At 47.7% G+C, this 20,938-nt stretch overlaps 1 protein-coding gene across 2 annotated transcripts in view; it reads right to left on the reverse strand.

Moving 5' to 3' along the window:
- Nucleotides 1–13,000: 13,000 nt before the first annotated feature.
- LOC121534130 (rho guanine nucleotide exchange factor 18) overlaps nucleotides 13,001–20,938 on the reverse strand; it is a 107,411-nt gene continuing 99,473 nt past the window's right edge. For both annotated transcript variants that reach the window (XM_041840609.2, XM_041840610.2), the window contains 3 exons: nucleotides 16,027–16,381; nucleotides 15,204–15,341; nucleotides 13,001–15,096 (listed from right to left, as the gene is read on the reverse strand). In XM_041840609.2, the coding sequence (XP_041696543.2) occupies nucleotides 14,804–15,096; nucleotides 15,204–15,341; nucleotides 16,027–16,381 (786 nt within the window). In that variant the 3' untranslated portion in view covers nucleotides 13,001–14,803. The remainder of the gene's footprint in view (nucleotides 15,097–15,203; nucleotides 15,342–16,026; nucleotides 16,382–20,938) is intronic.

The raw sequence follows: 20,938 nt of genomic DNA on the forward strand, positions 1-20,938 counted from the left end.
CGCTACTGTTTATATAATAGTAGGTTGGCAGGAGGCCATGATGCTGCTGCTGGACTGGACTGTTGTGTTCCCTCTCTGAGTGTTCGGCTAGCAGCATGGGACTGCTGTGTTCCCTCTCTGAGTGTTCGGCTAGCAGCATGGGACTGCTGTGTTCCCTCTCTGAGTGTTCGGCTAGCAGCATGGGACTGCTGTGTTCCCTCTCTGAGTGTTCGGCTAGCAGCATGGGACTGTTGTGTTCCCTCTCTGAGTGTTCGGCTAGCAGCATGGGACTGCTGTGTTCCCTCTCTGAGTGTTCGGCTAGCAGCATGGGACTGCTGTGTTCCCTCTCTGAGTGTTCGGCTAGCAGCATGGGACTGTTGTGTTCCCTCTCTGAGTGTTCGGCTAGCAGCATGGGACTGCTGTGTTCCCCTCTCTGAGTGTTCGGCTAGCAGCATGGGACTGCTGTGTTCCCTCTCTGAGTGTTCGGCTAGCAGCATGGGACTGCTGTGTTCCCTCTCTGAGTGTTCGGCTAGCAGCATGGGACTGCTGTGTTCCCTCTCTGAGTGTTCGGCTAGCAGCATGGGACTGCTGTGTTCCCTCTCTGAGTGTTCGGCTAGCAGCATGGGACTGCTGTGTTCCCTCTCTGAGTGTTCGGCTAGCAGCATGGGACTGCTGTGTTCCCTCTCTGAGTGTTCGGCTAGCAGCATGGGACTGCTGTGTTCCCTCTCTGAGTGTTCGGCTAGCAGCATGGGACTGCTGTGTTCCCTCTCTGAGTGTTCGGCTAGCAGCATGGGACTGTTGTGTTCCCTCTCTGAGTGTTCGGCTAGCAGCATGGGACTGCTGTGTTCCCTCTCTGAGTGTTCGGCTAGCAGCATGGGACTGCTGTGTTCCCCTCTCTGAGTGTTCGGCTAGCAGCATGGGACTGCTGTGTTCCCTCTCTGAGTGTTCGGCTAGCAGCATGGGACTGTTGTGTTCCCTCTCTGAGTGTTCGGCTAGCAGCATGGGACTGCTGTGTTCCCTCTCTGAGTGTTCGGCTAGCAGCATGGGACTGCTGTGTTCCCTCTCTGAGTGTTCGGCTAGCAGCATGGGACTGTTGTGTTCCCTCTCTGAGTGTTCGGCTAGCAGCATGGGACTGCTGTGTTCCCTCTCTGAGTGTTCGGCTAGCAGCATGGGACTGCTGTGTTCCCTCTCTGAGTGTTCGGCTAGCAGCATGGGACTGCTGTGTTCCCTCTCTGAGTGTTCGGCTAGCAGCATGGGACTGCTGTGTTCCCTCTCTGAGTGTTCGGCTAGCAGCATGGGACTGCTGTGTTCCCTCTCTGAGTGTTCGGCTAGCAGCATGGGACTGCTGTGTTCCCTCTCTGAGTGTTCGGCTAGCAGCATGGGACTGCTGTGTTCCCTCTCTGAGTGTTCGGCTAGCAGCATGGGACTGCTGTGTTCCCTCTCTGAGTGTTCGGCTAGCAGCATGGGACTGCTGTGTTCCCTCTCTGAGTGTTCGGCTAGCAGCATGGGACTGCTGTGTTCCCTCTCTGAGTGTTCGGCTAGCAGCATGGGACTGCTGTGTTCCCTCTCTGAGTGTTCGGCTAGCAGCATGGGACTGCTGTGTTCCCTCTCTGAGTGTTCGGCTAGCAGCATGGGACTGCTGTGTTCCCTCTCTGAGTGTTCGGCTAGCAGCATGGGACTGCTGTGTTCCCTCTCTGAGTGTTCGGCTAGCAGCATGGGACTGCTGTGTTCCCTCTCTGAGTGTTCGGCTAGCAGCATGGGACTGTTGTGTTCCCTCTCTGAGTGTTCGGCTAGCAGCATGGGACTGCTGTGTTCCCTCTCTGAGTGTTCGGCTAGCAGCATGGGACTGTTGTGTTCCCTCTCTGAGTGTTCGGCTAGCAGCATGGGACTGTTGTGTTCCCTCTCTGAGTGTTCGGCTAGCAGCATGGGACTGTTGTGTTCCCTCTCTGAGTGTTCGGCTAGCAGCATGGGACTGCTGTGTTCCCTCTCTGAGTGTTCGGCTAGCAGCATGGGACTGCTGTGTTCCCTCTCTGAGTGTTCGGCTAGCAGCATGGGACTGCTGTGTTCCCTCTCTGAGTGTTCGGCTAGCAGCATGGGACTGCTGTGTTCCCTCTCTGAGTGTTCGGCTAGCAGCATGGGACTGCTGTGTTCCCTCTCTGAGTGTTCGGCTAGCAGCATGGGACTGCTGTGTTCCCTCTCTGAGTGTTCGGCTAGCAGCATGGGACTGCTGTGTTCCCTCTCTGAGTGTTCGGCTAGCAGCATGGGACTGCTGTGTTCCCTCTCTGAGTGTTCGGCTAGCAGCATGGGACTGCTGTGTTCCCTCTCTGAGTGTTCGGCTAGCAGCATGGGACTGCTGTGTTCCCTCTCTGAGTGTTCGGCTAGCAGCATGGGACTGCTGTGTTCCCTCTCTGAGTGTTCGGCTAGCAGCATGGGACTGCTGTGTTCCCTCTCTGAGTGTTCGGCTAGCAGCATGGGACTGTTGTGTTCCCTCTCTGAGTGTTCGGCTAGCAGCATGGGACTGCTGTGTTCCCTCTCTGAGTGTTCGGCTAGCAGCATGGGACTGTTGTGTTCCCTCTCTGAGTGTTCGGCTAGCAGCATGGGACTGTTGTGTTCCCTCTCTGAGTGTTCGGCTAGCAGCATGGGACTGCTGTGTTCCCTCTCTGAGTGTTCGGCTAGCAGCATGGGACTGTTGTGTTCCCTCTCTGAGTGTTCGGCTAGCAGCATGGGACTGCTGTGTTCCCTCTCTGAGTGTTCGGCTAGCAGCATGGGACTGCTGTGTTCCCTCTCTGAGTGTTCGGCTAGCAGCATGGGACTGTTGTGTTCCCTCTCTGAGTGTTCGGCTAGCAGCATGGGACTGCTGTGTTCCCTCTCTGAGTGTTCGGCTAGCAGCATGGGACTGCTGTGTTCCCTCTCTGAGTGTTCGGCTAGCAGCATGGGACTGTTGTGTTCCCTCTCTGAGTGTTCGGCTAGCAGCATGGGACTGCTGTGTTCCCTCTCTGAGTGTTCGGCTAGCAGCATGGGACTGTTGTGTTCCCTCTCTGAGTGTTCGGCTAGCAGCATGGGACTGTTGTGTTCCCTCTCTGAGTGTTCGGCTAGCAGCATGGGACTGTTGTGTTCCCTCTCTGAGTGTTCGGCTAGCAGCATGGGACTGTTGTGTTCCCTCTCTGAGTGTTCGGCTAGCAGCATGGGACTGCTGTGTTCCCTCTCTGAGTGTTCGGCTAGCAGCATGGGACTGTTGTGTTCCCTCTCTGAGTGTTCGGCTAGCAGCATGGGACTGCTGTGTTCCCTCTCTGAGTGTTCGGCTAGCAGCATGGGACTGCTGTGTTCCCTCTCTGAGTGTTCGGCTAGCAGCATGGGACTGTTGTGTTCCCTCTCTGAGTGTTCGGCTAGCAGCATGGGACTGCTGTGTTCCCTCTCTGAGTGTTCGGCTAGCAGCATGGGACTGTTGTGTTCCCTCTCTGAGTGTTCGGCTAGCAGCATGGGACTGTTGTGTTCCCTCTCTGAGTGTTCGGCTAGCAGCATGGGACTGCTGTGTTCCCCTCTCTGAGTGTTCGGCTAGCAGCATGGGACTGCTGTGTTCCCTCTCTGAGTGTTCGGCTAGCAGCATGGGACTGTTGTGTTCCCTCTCTGAGTGTTCGGCTAGCAGCATGGGACTGTTGTGTTCCCTCTCTGAGTGTTCGGCTAGCAGCATGGGACTGTTGTGTTCCCTCTCTGAGTGTTCGGCTAGCAGCATGGGACTGTTGTGTTCCCTCTCTGAGTGTTCGGCTAGCAGCATGGGACTGTTGTGTTCCCTCTCTGAGTGTTCGGCTAGCAGCATGGGACTGTTGTGTTCCCTCTCTGAGTGTTCGGCTAGCAGCATGGGACTGTTGTGTTCCCTCTCTGAGTGTTCGGCTAGCAGCATGGGACTGTTGTGTTCCCTCTCTGAGTGTTCGGCTAGCAGCATGGGACTGTTGTGTTCCCTCTCTGAGTGTTCGGCTAGCAGCATGGGACTGTTGTGTTCCCTCTCTGAGTGTTCGGCTAGCAGCATGGGACTGTTGTGTTCCCTCTCTGAGTGTTCGGCTAGCAGCATGGGACTGTTGTGTTCCCTCTCTGAGTGTTCGGCTAGCAGCATGGGACTGTTGTGTTCCCTCTCAGAGTGTTGTAGAATACACCCCCAGACACAATCACATACACATACTTTCTGTTTCGGACTGCCACTCTCAGAGCTGCTTCTGCCTGCCTCTCTGTATCTTTCCCTCCCTCCCTCCCTCCCTCCGCTGTTTTTATTGCAGCCAGAAGCCTGGAGGTTCTTTGGCTGCGATTGGCGGGGCACAACAGCCATGACTGTGGGAGGTTGGCTGGCTGTGTCTGGGCGACTGCTCTGTTCCAGCTCCTAACTCAGTGAGTGGTTTGGTGTCTGAGGACCCCTGTGGTGCAGGGCTGCCTGCGTTCAGCTACTGCAAGATACCGTTACTCACGCCCCAGTTTGCCCATTTGGAGCCCTGTTTTGCAGTCTGTTTGGCTCTCTTGAAAGGCTTGCGCTCCAACTGACAGATGAGCCAAGAGGCCTCTGGGACGGCGCAGCACATGCAGACAGTCACTGATTTCCCTGCTGACTGAAGCAAATACATACAAGAAAGAATACATAGAGAAATACTGGGACAAATGTCTTATTCATTCAGAAAGAATTCCAGTACTTGACTTTAAAAAATGTCTTATATATACACATCCTTAGGGATAGGACAGAACAGAGCAGGACAGAGCAGAGCAGGACAGGACAGAGCAGGACAGGACAGGACAGGACAGAGCAGGACAGAGCAGAGCAGGACAGGACAGAGAAGGACAGGACAGGACAGAGCAGGACAGAGCAGGACAGGACAGAGCAGGACAGGACAGGACAGGACATGACAGGACAGGACAGAGCAGAGCAGAGCAGGACAGGACAGGACAGAGCAGAGCAGAGCAGAGCAGAGCAGAGCAGAGCAGAGTACAACAGAGCAGGACAGGCTCCTAAAGAGCTCTTCAAGTGCAGGGTCCTATAAAGAGGATTAAGGATATTTCTGCATTACTCCACTGTGCTAAACTACAGAGACTGCATCAGTACTCACAAAAACATACCACATAGACCAATGTTTGCAATGCACTCGTTTGACACAGCCAACTCAGGAGGATAGGATACAATCACCAAGCGTAACGTACCCTCCTGTGTTTCCCACTTACGCTCTCTCTATACCAGCACTAATTCGTCTTTGACGTCAAAGTTGTTTCAGATGATCCATTACAAACTTCTAAAATATATTTTGATGAATTTATTCATACTATTTCATCCTTCTGCAAGATATAGTCCCGACACAAATCTAGGGTTGCTACCCAAGCCGGCTGGTCGTTCGTTCTGTCGGTTCAGTTGCCAGAGACGCGACCCAGTCGTTCAGTCTTTTGTTCTGTATCTATGGACGCGACCCAGTCGTTCATTCTATATGTTCTATTGCCATACTGGCTGGCAACGTTCTTATCCCTTGCTTGCTGGCTAGCCAACTACGGCTAACTTACAGTCACGTCAAACAGTGCAGCCAGAATAACAGTAAAGTAGCTTCATTTGCGTTTGTTTAAGCTGTTTTCTAGTGACATTTATTTGGATACATCCATAACAATGAGCTAATGATGCGCGATTTCGCCTGGCGTAGAAAATGTGCTCTCTCATCAGGACACTGTTGTTCAGAGGAGCTAGCCAACAACACAGCTAACACAATCACTTCAAACTGAAGCTGGAAAGACAGCAAACTAGCTGCACTTTTCTATTGGCATTACTTTGTATATATATCCATACAAATGATGCTTATTCATGATTTTGACTGGCTGAGAAAAGCTGCCTGCCTGTCTGTCTGTCTCGTCCCGACATGTTCATTACTATGAGACAGCTGGAGATTGAGTTTGAATATTGAAACAATGTTGCAAATGTCGGAGAGACATCCAGCAAGGTTTATACAAATCTCCGCTGTTGAAAACTAAATGTTAGTCTAAAAGAAATGTGAGACAATGTCTAGATGCTTTTTATAGTGGAGATCAAGTTTATAAATTGCCTGGCTGGGCTGATGAGACAGTGGATTGCGTAGTCAGATGGAACAGAGTAAATAGGCATTTTAACGTCATAGGTTTAGCCGGTGGTAACTTGTGGAATAGACACCGGCTGGAATGCAGTTTTAACCAATCAGCATTCAGAATTAGACCCACCCGTTGTATAAATGGATAATAAAGCATGTGTAGATCAGTTGGTAGAGCACGGCGCTTGTAACGCCAGGGTAGTGGGTTCAATTCCCGGGACCACCCTTACGTAAAATGTATGCACACATGACTAAGTTTCTTTGGATAAAAAGCGTCTGCTAAATGGCATATATTATACAGTATTATTCTCTGCCCAAAAACAGGCTTATCAGAAAATGACAGCATCTGTTCTGTCCTGTTCTGTCCTTTAAATGAATGTGGGAGAGTGACACTAGGAGCTCTAAGCTGAAGCGTTGCAGATTCTGCAATAGAAAATGTAAAGGTCATTTTCGATTGAGCCGACACATGAAGCGTTTGTCATGAATGCAGTCTCTACTGAAGCGGGAACATTACCTTTAAATTTCAATTATGCTGTAAAGCTGAATTTCCACGAAGCGGATTGAATAGAGCCCTAGATCAACGAGCCAACACTTGGCCTGCAGCTGAGTGCAGAGCGGTGTATGCCAACGTACACAGTGAGTAAGTCCGCAAACCTTGATTGAATACTTCCTCTTTCAGAGGGATTTAGTCTAAGTGCCTATCTACTGTAACACTGGAATACACCTGATCTGATGGTCATTCGGCATCTATTGCAGAAGCATTGTGGAGATCTTGCTTATTCTGCACTCCCACTGTGCAACATGATCAGCCATCAGGGGAGCAGGTTTCAAGAACAACGCATCACAAGCCTTGCTTTAGTTCTATAGTGGTAGTATGTGCCCTACAGCAGTAAAACACACTTAGAGTTATAGTGGTAACTAGGGAAATGTACTGTTGAGTCAGTAAACAGAGTTTACAGTCCCCTAATAAAGAACTTCAAAGTAAAAAGGACATGACATTATCTTTCCTGGAACCTGCAGCATAGTTATGTAACATATTCCCCCTGTACAGGACAAGACAGTTAAATAGATCTGTATTCCCCCTGTATAGGACAGGAATGTTGAATAGAACCGTATTCCCCCTGTATAGGACAGGAATGTTGAATAGAACCGTATTCCCCCTGTATAGGACAGGAATGTTAAATAGAACCGTATTCCCCCTGTACAGGACAGGAATGTTAAATAGAACCGTATTTCCCCTGTACAGGACAGGAATGTTGAATAGAACCGTATTCCCCCTGTACAGGACAGGAATGTTAAATAGAACCGTATTTCCCTTATGCAGGACTAGATTGGTCAGTTAGTCTAGCAAGCTATCTAAACTTATAGTACAGTGCATTCGGAAAATTATTCAGACCCCTTGACTTTTTCCACATTTTGTTACGTTACAGCCTTATTCTAAAATTGATTAAATAGTTTTTTTCCGTTATCAATCTACACACAATACCTCATAATGACAAAGCAAAAACAGGTTATTAGAAATGTTTGCAAATGTATTAAAACAAAAAACAGAAATATCACATTTACATAAGTATTCAGACCCTTTACTCAGTACTTTGTTGAAGCACCTTTGGCAGCGATTAAAGCCTCGAGTCTTCTTTGGTATGATGCTACAAGCTTGGCACACCTGTTTTTGAGGAGTTTCTCCCATTCTTCTCTGCAGATCCTCTCAACCTTTGTCAGGTAGGATGGCGAGCGTCGCTGCACAGCTATTTTCAGGTCTCTCCAGAGACGTTCGATCGGGTTCAAGTCCGGGCTCTGGCTGGGCCACTCAAGGACATTCAGAGACTTGTCCCGAGGCCACTCCTGTGTTGTCTTGGCTGTGTGCTTAGGGTCGTTGTCCTATCATATCATCTCTTCCCCGATTCATTGCGAGCTCAGAGAACAGGTCTCCGGGCAGCCGAGCGGAAATGGAGGAAAACTAGACTCCCTGCGGACCTGTCATCTTTCCACTCCCTCCTCTCTACATTCTCTTCCTCCGTTTCTGCTGCTAAAGCCACTTTCTACCACTCTAAATTTCAATCCTCTGCCTCTAACCCTAGGAAGCTCTTTGCCACATTCTCCTCCCTGCTGAATCCTCCTTCTCCTTCTCTGTGGATGACTTCGTCAACCATTTTGAAAAGGAGGTTGACGACATCCAATCCTCATTTATTAAGTCAAATGACACCGCTGGTCCTGCTCACACTGCCCTACCCTATGCTTTGACTTCTTTCTCCCCTCTCTCTCCAGATGAAATCTTGCGACTTGTGACTGCCGGCCGCCCAACAACCTGCCCGCTTGACCCTATCCCCTCCTCTCTTCTCCAGACCATTTCCGGAGACCTTCTCCCTTACCTCACCTCGCTCATCAACTCATCCTTGTCCGCTGGCTATGTCCCTTCCATCTTCAAGAAAGCGAGAGTTGCACCCCTCCTCAAAAAACCTACACTCGATCCCTCCGATGTCAACAACTACAGACCAGTATCCCTTCTTTCTTTTCTCTCCAAAACTCTTGAGCGTGCCGTCTATAGCCAACTCTCCTGCTATCTCTCTCAGAATGACCTTCTTGATCCAAACCAGTCAGGTTTCAAGACTGGTCATTCAACGGAGACTGCTCTTCTCTGTGTCACGGAGGCTCTCCGCACTGCTAAAGCTAACTCTCTCTCCTCTGCTCTCATCCTTCTAGACCTGTCTGCTGCCTTTGATACTGTGAAACATCAGATCCTCCTCTCCACCCTCTCCGAGTTGGGCATCTCCGGCGCGGCTCACTCTTGGATTGCATCCAACCTGACAGGTCGCTCCTACCAGGTGGCGTGGCGAGAATCTGTCTCCGCACCACGTGCGGAGGCTTAGGGTTAGGGTTAGGCTTAGCTACAATGCTACAGTTGTCAACAACTATTGTCCCTGACGCAACCACTAGTTGGCGCTGTAGGCCTACTCCATCTAGCCACAATGGTAGAAACGTAAACAAACCATCTGTCGCGACAATCAGTATCACAACACCGGATCTAAACCTGTAGGTGGGATTTTGCTAAGGATGCTTTAGTGAAACGTGGCCGATTTTAATTAGCCGGGACGGAATTTGTTAACGTATATATCTATCTACTCAGCTGGTCGTCCTCAGCATCGTGGCTAATTTAGCCATTTTAGACCAATGGTTTAACTTTAAACCATGGTCTAAGCAAAAGTTTGCAAGTATGGCCCCTGGATGTTACCAGTGGAGGAAAGATGGCAACCTGGACTCAGGGGTAGACGTTACATAGTAAACGTATATCTGGGACAGTCCAATTAGTATGATATATTATGTTTTGTATGGTATGTATTCATTTGTGGATGTCCATCATCCATTTCATATGATATGTTATGAATTACAATTCGTATTTTACAAATAGCAATTCGTACAACGTTACGAATTTGCAAAATGTATATGTTACGAATTCCAATTTGTTGTGGCTAACATTAGCTAGGCTAGGGTTAAGGTAAAGAGTTAGGTTAAAGGGTTAAGGTTAGGGGATGGGTTAGCTAACATGCTAAGTAGGTGCAAAGTAGCTCAAAAGTAGTAGGTAGTTGCGAATTAGCTAAAACGCTAAAGTTGTCCATGATGAGATTCGAACACGCAACCTTTGAGTTGCTAGACGTTCGCGTTATATGCCCAACCAACCACCCTACTTTATTTTTTGCCTTAAGTAACCTTCTGTCTCATGTAACCATACCAACCGTAACATAAACGGTACTAATTTGAGTGTTCGCGTATTTACGTTTACTATGTTACGTCTAGTATATGAGACCAGGTTGGAGATAGTCAGCATTGTGTGTCTTTCAACAAGCTTCTGTGATGCCCAGGAGCAACGTCATCACACCACACCACAGGCCTCTTAGACCATCAGCAGGGTAAGATGAGAACAACAGGCACTCCTGACTTCAGGCAATTCACACACAGTATGCTTCCAAACTGTTGCATGTGGAGAGAGAGAGGAGAGCGAGCTGCAGTTATTCTCCACAAGCCAGAGAAGACAAAAAGAACCAACAAATCACACAAGAGGCATCATCCCTCTCAGAATAGCAGAGGGACTGGATGCCCTGGTGTCCTGCAGGGACCTAACAGCAAAACCACAACACCTGAAAATAGCCCTTTGTCTGCAGCAGCACTACAAATGAGGAAGACCAGACAGACTGCCAACACATTTCACACGGTTCTTTTCTGCTTTTCCATTTTGCCAATAACATCATAGAATGCCATGACAGCCACTCTTAAGACAGTCTAGACCACGTGTCAAACTCATTCCAAGCTTGATTATTTGAATCAGCTGTGTAGTGCTAGGGCAAAAACCAAAAAACGTGCACCCCTTGGGGTCCCGAGGACTGAGTTTGGGAAACGCTGCACTAGGCCCTCCATGGAATGAGTTTGACACCCCTGGTCTAGACAATGTATTTTCATGGAAGATTTAATTACTATACTGGTCAGGGCATTACAATAAACAAAACTTGCCCTACTGCAAATAGTTAAACTTCCAGGATATTTAGGAAACTGAAGAAAAAAATTAGGAAAAGAAAAAGCCATATCTTTTGAAATAAACCACAAAATTAAATGACATACCAGTTTGCTAGTTACCTTCCCAGTTGAAAGTTAAGGCGATCATGCTGAGAAATACGTAATAAAGACTCAACATTCCCTAGCAAATAAACAAACCCACACATGGTTAAAACATTTATTACTAAAATGCAGATTTCTCTAAGGCAGCAGTTTCATGTGTCTATAGGTCTCTACGTTTGACAGTGAATCAAATACAACGGTACAAAAACCATCTTTCTTGCTGTGTGCCGCCTCAAACGTCAACATTAGACAGCAAGCGGTAGATACAATTTATTATTATGCATTATTATTAATTATTATTATGGACATTTCATTCAAGTAAGCTACTATCCAAAGTGACTAGTGTAATTGGCAGTACACAACATGACCTTGGTTATTTACACATTACAGATCATTATACTTGGATCTGCAGAAACACACAATCAAAGAAATAAAACAACTTCTAGATTACTTTCAGTTAGGCAGTATTGATAACGTTGAGGGGTATTCTAACACACACACACACCGCTCTCTTGTTTGAGTAAGACACGAGCGATTCAGATTCCAGTAGTCCAGTACAGCTAGAGGAAATGTAAGATTTTAGGAACGGTGACATCTTTAAACATGGACCTTAGATGAATCATCTCTCAAACCAGTGACATCCCTCACATCTTTAAAACATGGACCTTAGATGAATCATCTCTCAGACCAGTGACATCCCTCACATCTTTAAACATGGACCTTAGATGAATCATCTCTCAGACCAGTGACATCCCTCACATCTTTAAAACATGGACCTTAGATGAATCTTCAAACCAAGCGATGATTCTCCACCACGTCATCTCCAACAATAACCCTTCATATCGGTTTCAATACGACACCATAAAGCATTAAGTCAAATATGAAATGTCTCTTTGGTTAACCAGGTGAAATGAGTGGGTGAATTAGTCGTCAACTAATGCTACACAATGTTGGTGTTATAATGGCAAAAATAAGAGCACCAGATGTACACTGAACAAAAATATAAACGCAACACGTAAAGTGTTGGTCCCATGTTTCATGAGCTGAAATAAAAGAGCCCAGAAATGTTCCATACGCACACAAAAAGCTTATTTCTCAAAAAGTTTGTGCTCAAATTTGTTTACATCCCCGTTAGTGAGCATTTCTCCTTTGCCAAGATAATCCATCCACCTGACAGGTGTTGCATGTCAAAAAGCTGATTAAACAGCATGATCATTACAAAGGTATACCTTGTGCTGGGGACAATAAAAAGCCACTCTAAAATGTGCAGTTCTGTCACACAACACAATGCCACAGATGTCTCAAGTTTTGATGGAGCGCGCAATTGGCATGCTGAATGCAGGAATGTCTACCAGAGCTGTTGCCAGAGAACTGAATGTTAATTTCTCTACCATAAGCCTCCAACGTCATTTTAGAGAATTTGGCAATATGTCCAACCGGCGTCATAACCGCAGACCACATGTAATCACGCCAGCCCAGGACCTCCACATCTGGCTTCTTCACCTGCGGGATCATCTGAGACCAGCCACCCGGACAGCTGATGAAACTGAGGAGTATTCCTGTTTGTAGTAAAGCCCTTTTGTGGGGAAATGCCCTTCCAGGACCTCACATGGCTGCGCCCCTGCCAAGTCGAGAAATCCATAGATTAGGGCCTAATGAATGTATTTCAATTGACTGTAACTCAGTAAAATCGTTGAAATTGTTGTACGTTGCGTTTATATTTTTGTTCAGTATAAAATAAGAGCCAACTTTGCCTTCATTGTTTCCAAGAAACACGGGTTAAGAAATGAAAACGTCTGTACCACAAAACTGAATTATAGCTTATTCGTGTTTCTTGTGGAGTTATGAAATGTCACCGGAGTCAGAATTAGGCAGGTGGTCCAGTAGCTAAACTAACATGTTGCTAACTCAGAGCAATCAGAGGACTATCCACCTCCATACCCATATTAACTCAAATGCTGTCCATGCAGAGAGGTTATATGTACAAAATGCACAGGTAACTGCCAAACTAAAGAAAATACCAACATAAAGTGTCTTAATAGGGCATTGGGCCACCACGAGCAGCGCTTCAGCACTTGGCGGTCCTGCTCTGTGAGCTGGTGTGGCCCACGTCGCGGCTGAAGCCGTCGTTGTTCCTAGACGTGACTTGTTGGAAAGGTGGCATCCTATGGCGGTGCCACGTTGAAAGTCACGGAGGTCCTCAGTAAGGCCATTCTACTGACAATGTTTGTCTATGGAGATCGCATGGCTGTGTGTTATTGTTTTTTTTATACACCTGTCAGCAACAGGTGTGGCTGAAACTGGCGAAAAAAATCCACTATTTTGACATACTTTTGTATATATAGTATACTTTGTATCCCTCATTTACTCAAGTTTCCTTTGTTTTGGCAGTTACCTGTATATAGGAAACATAGGGTCAAAAACAGAATGTACTTGAACAAGACTCGTCCTGAAAGCTCAGACTAACAGGTGATCAAAATGTACGTCCAAGTCACGTCAAATCGGTCAGGGATTGCTTTCGTCCTCCCTATTACAGACATGTATTTCACTACATATATACATCTATACAGGCCCAGATATACAGACACAGAGCTAACTAAATAGTTTAGTAAAAAAAAATAAAAAAATAGGGGAAAACTAGACACTCCTGCTTGAGGCCCACTGCATTCTTCAGACTAATACATTAGTCTGGCAGGCTGAGGGAAATGTGTGGAAACCATGTTGTGATTTAGGACCTGCTGCCAATGAAGTGTCAGATGCAAATCACACCAAACTTAAAATGGCTGATTTTTAAATTAAAGTTTGGGGCTTCAATCAATCAATAAAAACTGACTGATACGTCTTACATTTGTAAGATACTGGCTTGTTTAAAAGTTACTTTAAAACGGTTTAAAGCTTTACATTACATCAAGCTTTGAAATCCTTCAGTGACTGCACTACTGCTTATCTGACCATTCTGTGGACCCGTCCATATTGTCATTATGTATGAAATGGTCCATGTGCCTAGGCAGAAGTCAGGAGGGGATGCCATGAGAGTGGTCTACCGCTGGGACCCAGGCAGTATCTGGATGGGGAGTGGTCTACCGCTGGGACCCAGGCAGTGTGCGGATGGGGAGTGGTCTACCGCTGGGACCCAGGCAGTATCTGGATGGGGAGTGGTCTACCGCTGGGACCCAGGCAGTATCTGGATGGGGAGTGGTCTACCGCTGGGACCCAGGCAGTATCTGGATGGGGAGTGGTCTACCGCTGGGACCCAGGCAGTATCTGGATGGGGGAGATCAGTCTCCCCAGAGGTGGAAGCAAACAGGATCGGATGACTCCATCCTGGAGCATGACTACACCCTTACTGCCCCTTCATGGTGGCTCCGCTGCCGACTACAGCATTGAGAGGTGACAGTAACACACTAGGGGTAGGGAGACTCATAAACCAGTGCCACAGCATCCCTAATCATTGTTGGTCATACAGAATGGCATGGCTTTATGTTCAAATCATCTTCGCTACACAACAAGATTGGTTGTATCTACACACATTATATAAAATGACTGTGTAAACAACCATACAATTGAAGCATTTAAAAGCCATTGATTCAACTTGGTATGAATTATAATGACATTCTAAATAAGAGAATTCATCTTTGGCTAGGGGCATTTATTATTATTATTTTTCTTTAGCCCGTCTGTCCACCTCTGGACCAAACCAAGTCATCTTCAACAAAAGGGGACAATGTCAATTACAACTGCACTCCAGTGTTCAGTCTTTTTCTAATAAGAAACACATGATAAAAAGAAGCCTTCATAGTTACATCTTCATTCATGGGTCAACCCAAAGAGAGTCTCTCTCTCGTGACACCCCCCCATGTTTAAAATAACCCTTCATATTAATCAGTTGTCTTTCTTCATAGTCATCATCTGCAGTTGAATCAAAACAATTATTGCCATTAGTCTTAGGGAGACATGATAAAACAGATTCTTCTACGAACGAATTAACAGTTATCTTTAAAAAAAAAAAAAAATTCCATCTTTAAAAAGGAAAAGTGTTCCAGAGCTCCGGTGAACGGTTTCTAGAGATGTGACATCACAGGCCTCCCTTTGATCCCTGTCTGCCGCGTTCCACAGCAGCTGAGAGGGGGAACTCAGAAGAAGATGACATCCTCCTTGTGTAGGTCCTCAGTGCTCCCGAATGGAGGAGGCAGGCTGAGGCCGTGGACAGGGGCCTGTGCTGGAGTGGGGTTAGGGCTCTGGGTGTGGAGGGGGTTAGGAGGCTGGAGCTGGGTGTAGAGGGGGTTAGGAGCCTGGGGCTGGGTGTAGAGGGGGTTAGGAGCCTGGGGCTGGGTGTAGAGGGGGTTAGGAGCCTGGGGCTGGGTTTGGGTGTGCAGGGGGTTGGAGGCCTGACTGGGGGGCTTCTGTAGGCTGGCGGGCAGGTTCTCTGTGGGGGAAAGAGAGCCAGAGAGAGAGCATTCAGCCATTTGGTTGTAGATAGGGGTAGTGGTGGGTGGGTGTGTGTGTGTGTGTGTGTGTGTGTGTGTGTGCTACCTGTCGAGTGCAGGGACTGGGAGTGGACTAGGGTGTTTGGAAGCTGCTGGTTAGGGCTGATGGAGCGCTTGGCTTTCAGAGCACCGTCCTCTCTGGCTGACAACTTCATAGGCAGCATCTGCTTCATATCCACAGAGGCTGGGAGAGGGGGGCAGAGAAGAGGAGAGTGGTAGAAAAAGAGAGTGCAATAAAGACAGTGAGAAAGAGTGAGAAAAGAGGAGACTCCCATTACATTGCCATTACATTGCCATTGCAGTGTTTTATTGGCCTGAGTCCAGGAGCCATCCAGTTCACAGCAGCTAATATGATCATGATGCAGAGTCATTAGGATCAGTAAGGCCAGAGTCCTGATACAGCCGAGGTCATGTCAACCTAACGTGTTTTCACAAGCCAGGGTGCATAAATCCCACTGTTCGACCAGAGCACCACTACACAGGGCAGGCAGGGTTCTCTTTGTACTGTGGCAGAAACTCACTGCTGATCCTTAAGTGTCTGGCTCAGACGCTTCAGGACAGCGGTCACGTGTGTTTGCGAGGCAGACTTTAACCTACATAGTCAGACTTTACTAGCGCATGGTGTGCAACCGTTTACTTTTATTGGCATTTCCTGAGCTCAACAAAGATCAAAATTAGATCAATCAACATTACATCATAGCTCAACATTAAATCAACATTAGATCAACATTAGATCATAGATCAACATTAGACCAACATTAGATCAACATTAGGGAGTGTCCTGCTATCCTACTGCAGGGTTCAATACTTCCGTAGTGTATGCTACTACTAACTGGTGTGTGGTGGTGGTGTGTTGCGGCTGGTCTTACCTGTGCTGTCGGTGCGGTGGGAGGCCTTGGCACTCTTTGAACTCTTTGAGCTCAGCACTGCCAGCTTGGTGGGGATCTGCTGCTGGACGCCCACCTGCTTGTGCTGCTGGTTGGTGGTGCTGCACAGGTGGAGCGGCACCTCCTTCTTCACCGGCAGCGCCGTGGCGTTGGCGCTGGTGCTCTGACCCCGAGGCAGAACCTCGGGACGCTCCAGGTAGTCTGACGGCGCCACCGAGGGGCTGGGACGCACCAGGGCCTTCTGGGGGAGGGGGAGGGTGTGGGAGAGGTCTGATCCGACGCTGCTGCCCACGCCCAGCAGGAGTCCCCCGTTTAGACTGCCAGAGAGGGGCATCACCTGGGAGGGGGAAAGGGAGAGCATTCATTCACAGATCTGGGGAAGGGTAACAAAACATTTCAAGGCTGAACTCTTTTGGCCTGAATGCCAAGCGTCACGTCTGGAGGAAACCTGCCACCATCCCTACGGTGAAGCATGGTGGTGGCAGCATCATGCTGTGGGGATGTTTTTCAGCGGCAGGGACTGGGAGACTAGTCAGGATCGAAGGAAAGATGAACGGCGCAAAGTACAGAGAGATCCTTGATGAAAACCTGCTCCAGAGCGCTCAGGACCTCAGACTGGGGCGAAGGTTCACCTTCCAATAGGACAACGACCCTAAGCAACAGCCAAAACAACGCAGGAGTGGCTTCGGGACAAGTCTCTGAATTTTTGGTGGTGTTTTATTAGGATCCCCATTAGCTGTTGCAAAAGCAGCAGTTACTCTTCCTGGGGTCCACACAAAACATTAAACATGACATAATACAGAACATTAATAGACAAGAACAACTCAAGGACAGAACTACGTAATTATAAAAAAAAAGGCACACGTTGCCTACATATCAATACATACACAAACTATCTAGGTCAAATAGGGGAGAGGCGTTGTGCCGTGAGGTGTTGCTTTATCTGTTTTTTGAAACCAGGTTTGCTGTTTATTTGAGCAATATGAGATGGAACGGAGTTCCATGCAATAATGGCTCTATATAATACTGTACACTTTCTTGAATTTGTTCTGGATTTGGGGACTGTGAAAAGACCCCTGGTGGCATGTCTAGTGGGGTAAGTTTGTGTGTCAGAGCTGTGTGTAAGTTGACTATGCAAACAATGTCCTTGAGTGGCCCAGCCAGAGCCCGGACTTGAACCCGATCGAACATCTCTGGAGAGACCTGAAAATAGCTGTGCAGTGACGCTCCCCATCCAACCTGACAGAGCTTGAGAGGATCTGCAGAGGAGAATGGGAGAAATTCCACAAATACAGGTGTGCTGAGCTTGTAGCGTCATACCAAAGAAGACGAGGCTGTAATCGCTGCCAAAAGTGCTTCAACAAAGTACTGAGTAAAGGGTCTGAATACTTACGTAAATGGGATATTTTCATTTTTATTTCTCTAATATATTTGCAAAAATGTCTAAAAACCTGTTTTTGCTTCGTCATTATGGGGTATTGTGTGTAGATTGATGAGAAAAACGCCCCAATTAAATCTATTTTAGAATAAGGCTGTAACGATAAAAAATGTGGAAAAATTAAAGGGGTCTGAATACTTTCCGAATGCACTGCATACACACAAGATTAACAACATAAAATTGGAGGATGAGAAGCCATTTTGAGTCACATGTGCAAGTAGTTTCAAGAAGTTCAAATCAGGATATAGATATTTGAGTTTCATGTAGGACAATTACATTGCTTTAGATTGAGGTTGCAAATGAGAATACCACTGTCATGGAACTTGTGGTAACAACATAAGGACAGTACTGTTGTCATGGAACTTGTGGTAACAACATAAGGACAGTACTGTTGTCATGGAACTTGTGGTAACAACATAAGGACAGTACTGTTGTCATGGAACTTGTGGTAGCAACATAAGGACAGTACTGTTGTCATGGAACTTGTGGTAACAACATAAGGACAGTACTGTTGTCATGTAACTTGTGGTAACAACATAAGGACAGTACTGTTGTCATGGAACTTGTGGTAACAACATAAGGACAGTACTGTTGTCATGGAACTTGTGGTAACAACATAAGGACAGTACTGTTGTCATGGAACTTGTGGTAGCAACATAAGGACAGTACTGTTGTCATGGAACTTGTGGTAACAACATAAGGACAGTACTGTTGTCATGGAACTTGTGGTAACAACATAAGGACAGTACTGTTGTCATGGAACTTGTGGTAACAACATAAGGACAGTACTGTTGTCATGGAACTTGTGGTAACAACATAAGGACAGTACTGTTGTCATGGAACTTGTGGTAACAACATAAGGACAGTACGGTTGTCATGGAACTTGTGGTAACAACATAAGGACAGTACTGTTGTCATGGAACTTGTGGTAACAACATAATAGAATAGTTTGCTGATCTCTGTTCTATGTCTCAGACCTAACTGGGTTTGCCATGTAAATTGGATCCCTCTTGCGTTGGCATTTTATGTTTGTGCACGGCAGCCATGGTTTGCAGTGTGCAGCGAGAGCGAGAGCACTGCTTGTTATGTTTAAATGACTAGTGAGGTATCTTTGAACCCTGCTTCTAAAAGGGCCAGCCCAGCACCCGGCGCCAGCAGCATCTTAGCTGAGCACTTGAGGAGGTGCAGAGCCGCTGTGGCATTAAGGAAACACAATCTGTTGAAGAGCAGGGTATTTATGGGATAAAAGTGAAATCAGAAACACATGCTACGGTTTCTGCTGAGCAGGCAGTTTGGAACAGGCTTTGATGTGCTCTCAGAGAGAAGCACACTATGGTATAATGCTGCTCACACAACGACAGGAAAAACATGATTTCTCTCTCTCTCTCTCACGCACACACACACACACACACACACACACACACCCTGGCAGATTTGCACTAGCAGGGAGCTGCTGCAGCCGCTCTCTCATGACATTACAGGGTAGCTCAGAACACTGTCTGCACTATCACACTAATAACCAACTTTGAGGAAAGTTGAGTGAAGCAGCAAAGCGTAGGAGGTGGTATTATGCCAATAAAACCATATCAGTTTATTGTCCAGCCGGCCCTCCGCCATGTATCTTAGGCCAGTGAGTGTCTGTGAGAACCTGTGCAGCGACAGACAGTTCAGCTCCAGTTTGATTGATGAGTGTGGAGGAGGAGATGGGATGCCAGGGTCTGGGTCCCAGGAGGGCTGGGCTAGGAAGCAGATGTGTCCAGCTGTATTAGGGGGCTTTCCCTGCCTGCTGTATTAGGGGGCTTTCCCTGCCTGCTAGCAGCTACTGTGACAACCAGGGCATGACCAGGCAGCACAGGGCAAGGGGCCCCGTGTGAGGGGTGGAAGGGATGACGGGAGACGTCATGTGTGTCAGTCGGTCACGCTTAGTCAGTGTGTAGGAGAATAAGTCTGAGTGGGTGTGTGAGGCTGAGTGTGTGGGTATGTGAGGCTGAGTGAGTGGGTATGTGAGGCTGAGTGAGTGGGTATGTGAGGCTGAGTGTGTGGGTGTGTGAGGCTGAGTGTGTGGGTATGTGAGGCTGAGAGTGTGGGTATGTGAGGCTGAGTGAGTGGGTATGTGAGGCTGAGTGAGTGGGTATGTGAGGCTGAGTATGTGAGGCTGAGTGAGTGGGTATGTGAGGCTGAGTGAGTGGGTGGGTATGTGAGGCTGAGTGAGTGTGTGGGTATGTGAGGCTGAGTGTGTGGGTATGTGAGGCTGAGTGTGTGTATGCACGTCTGTTTGTGCATACACACACTCAGCCTCACTGAACACTGCAGCCTGCTCAGCTCTGCAGGATGGAGGGTTGTTTGTGTTAATAGACCCCCCCATAAGGAAGTGCCCCGAGGTAATAACTCAGATGTGCACAGTGGGGTTCTGTGCTGCTCTCCCTCTCTCCCTCCATCCCTCAAAATTCCCTCCCCACCCCCCCCAACGCACACAGACGTTCCATTGTTTCCTTCCCAAGGTGCCCATGGTAAACATATGGTAAATACAGGGTTTCCAGGGGTAAAATACAGGGGCACAAAGACTTGACTGACAGCACATAAACAATTAGGAATGGCTGGGTTCCAGCTGTTCTATTAATGATAGGGTGTTGCACAGCCTGCCTGTTGGCCGGCTAATTATACATTATGGCTTTTTCCTCATCATCAGACTCCTTGGATACTTATCGTCAGCACATATTCAGCAGCTGAGACAGTTGGGTTTCCTGTTTCCGTATACACAATGCCTTGGGAAGGGGGCTGCGATCCCCTAACCCAAATAGCTAGCAGGGCTTATTCCTGTTCCAAGCAGGAGGGCCTAACTTGACTGCTCCCAAAAAAAAAAAAAAAAAAGGGAACAGAAATGCTCATAGTTCTAGCACTCCCACTCTGGCCGAAACCAACATTTATTTAAAGACACAAAACGCCTTAGAAATCATCCTCTTCTCAGTCTAAACGTAGGCTACATCATTCAGAGTGTGGTCAGAGTTGAGCACTGCACTGCACACATGGGATTGCTAATACTCAAGGCAACAGAATGTGTGCCCTGAGGATAGCAGGTCTGGTGTGAGCGAGTACAGGTTTACAGACATGATATACGGAACATAACAGTTATTACCTGGAGGAGAGGAAGTGACTAAGAGCCCTGGCCACCAGAGGCCTGGCCACCAGAGGCCTGGACACCAGAGGCCTGGACACCAGAGGCCTGGACACCAGAGGCCTGGACACCAGAGGCCTGGACACCAGAGGCCTGGACACCAGAGGCCTGGACACCAGAGGCCTGGGACAGAGGGAGCCGTAGCACCACTCAGACAGTCTGACAGACCACAACAACACTGTCAGAAAGCCACATCATATCACAGAGTCCGACCAGGAAGTGCAGAAGGTTTCAATCCCAGCGTCCACCCTTCCCACTGTTTCTCCCACCTCCAATTTCCT

This window comes from Coregonus clupeaformis, chromosome 20 (assembly GCF_020615455.1).
Source record: "Coregonus clupeaformis isolate EN_2021a chromosome 20, ASM2061545v1, whole genome shotgun sequence".
Lineage (NCBI taxonomy): Eukaryota > Metazoa > Chordata > Actinopteri > Salmoniformes > Salmonidae > Coregonus > Coregonus clupeaformis.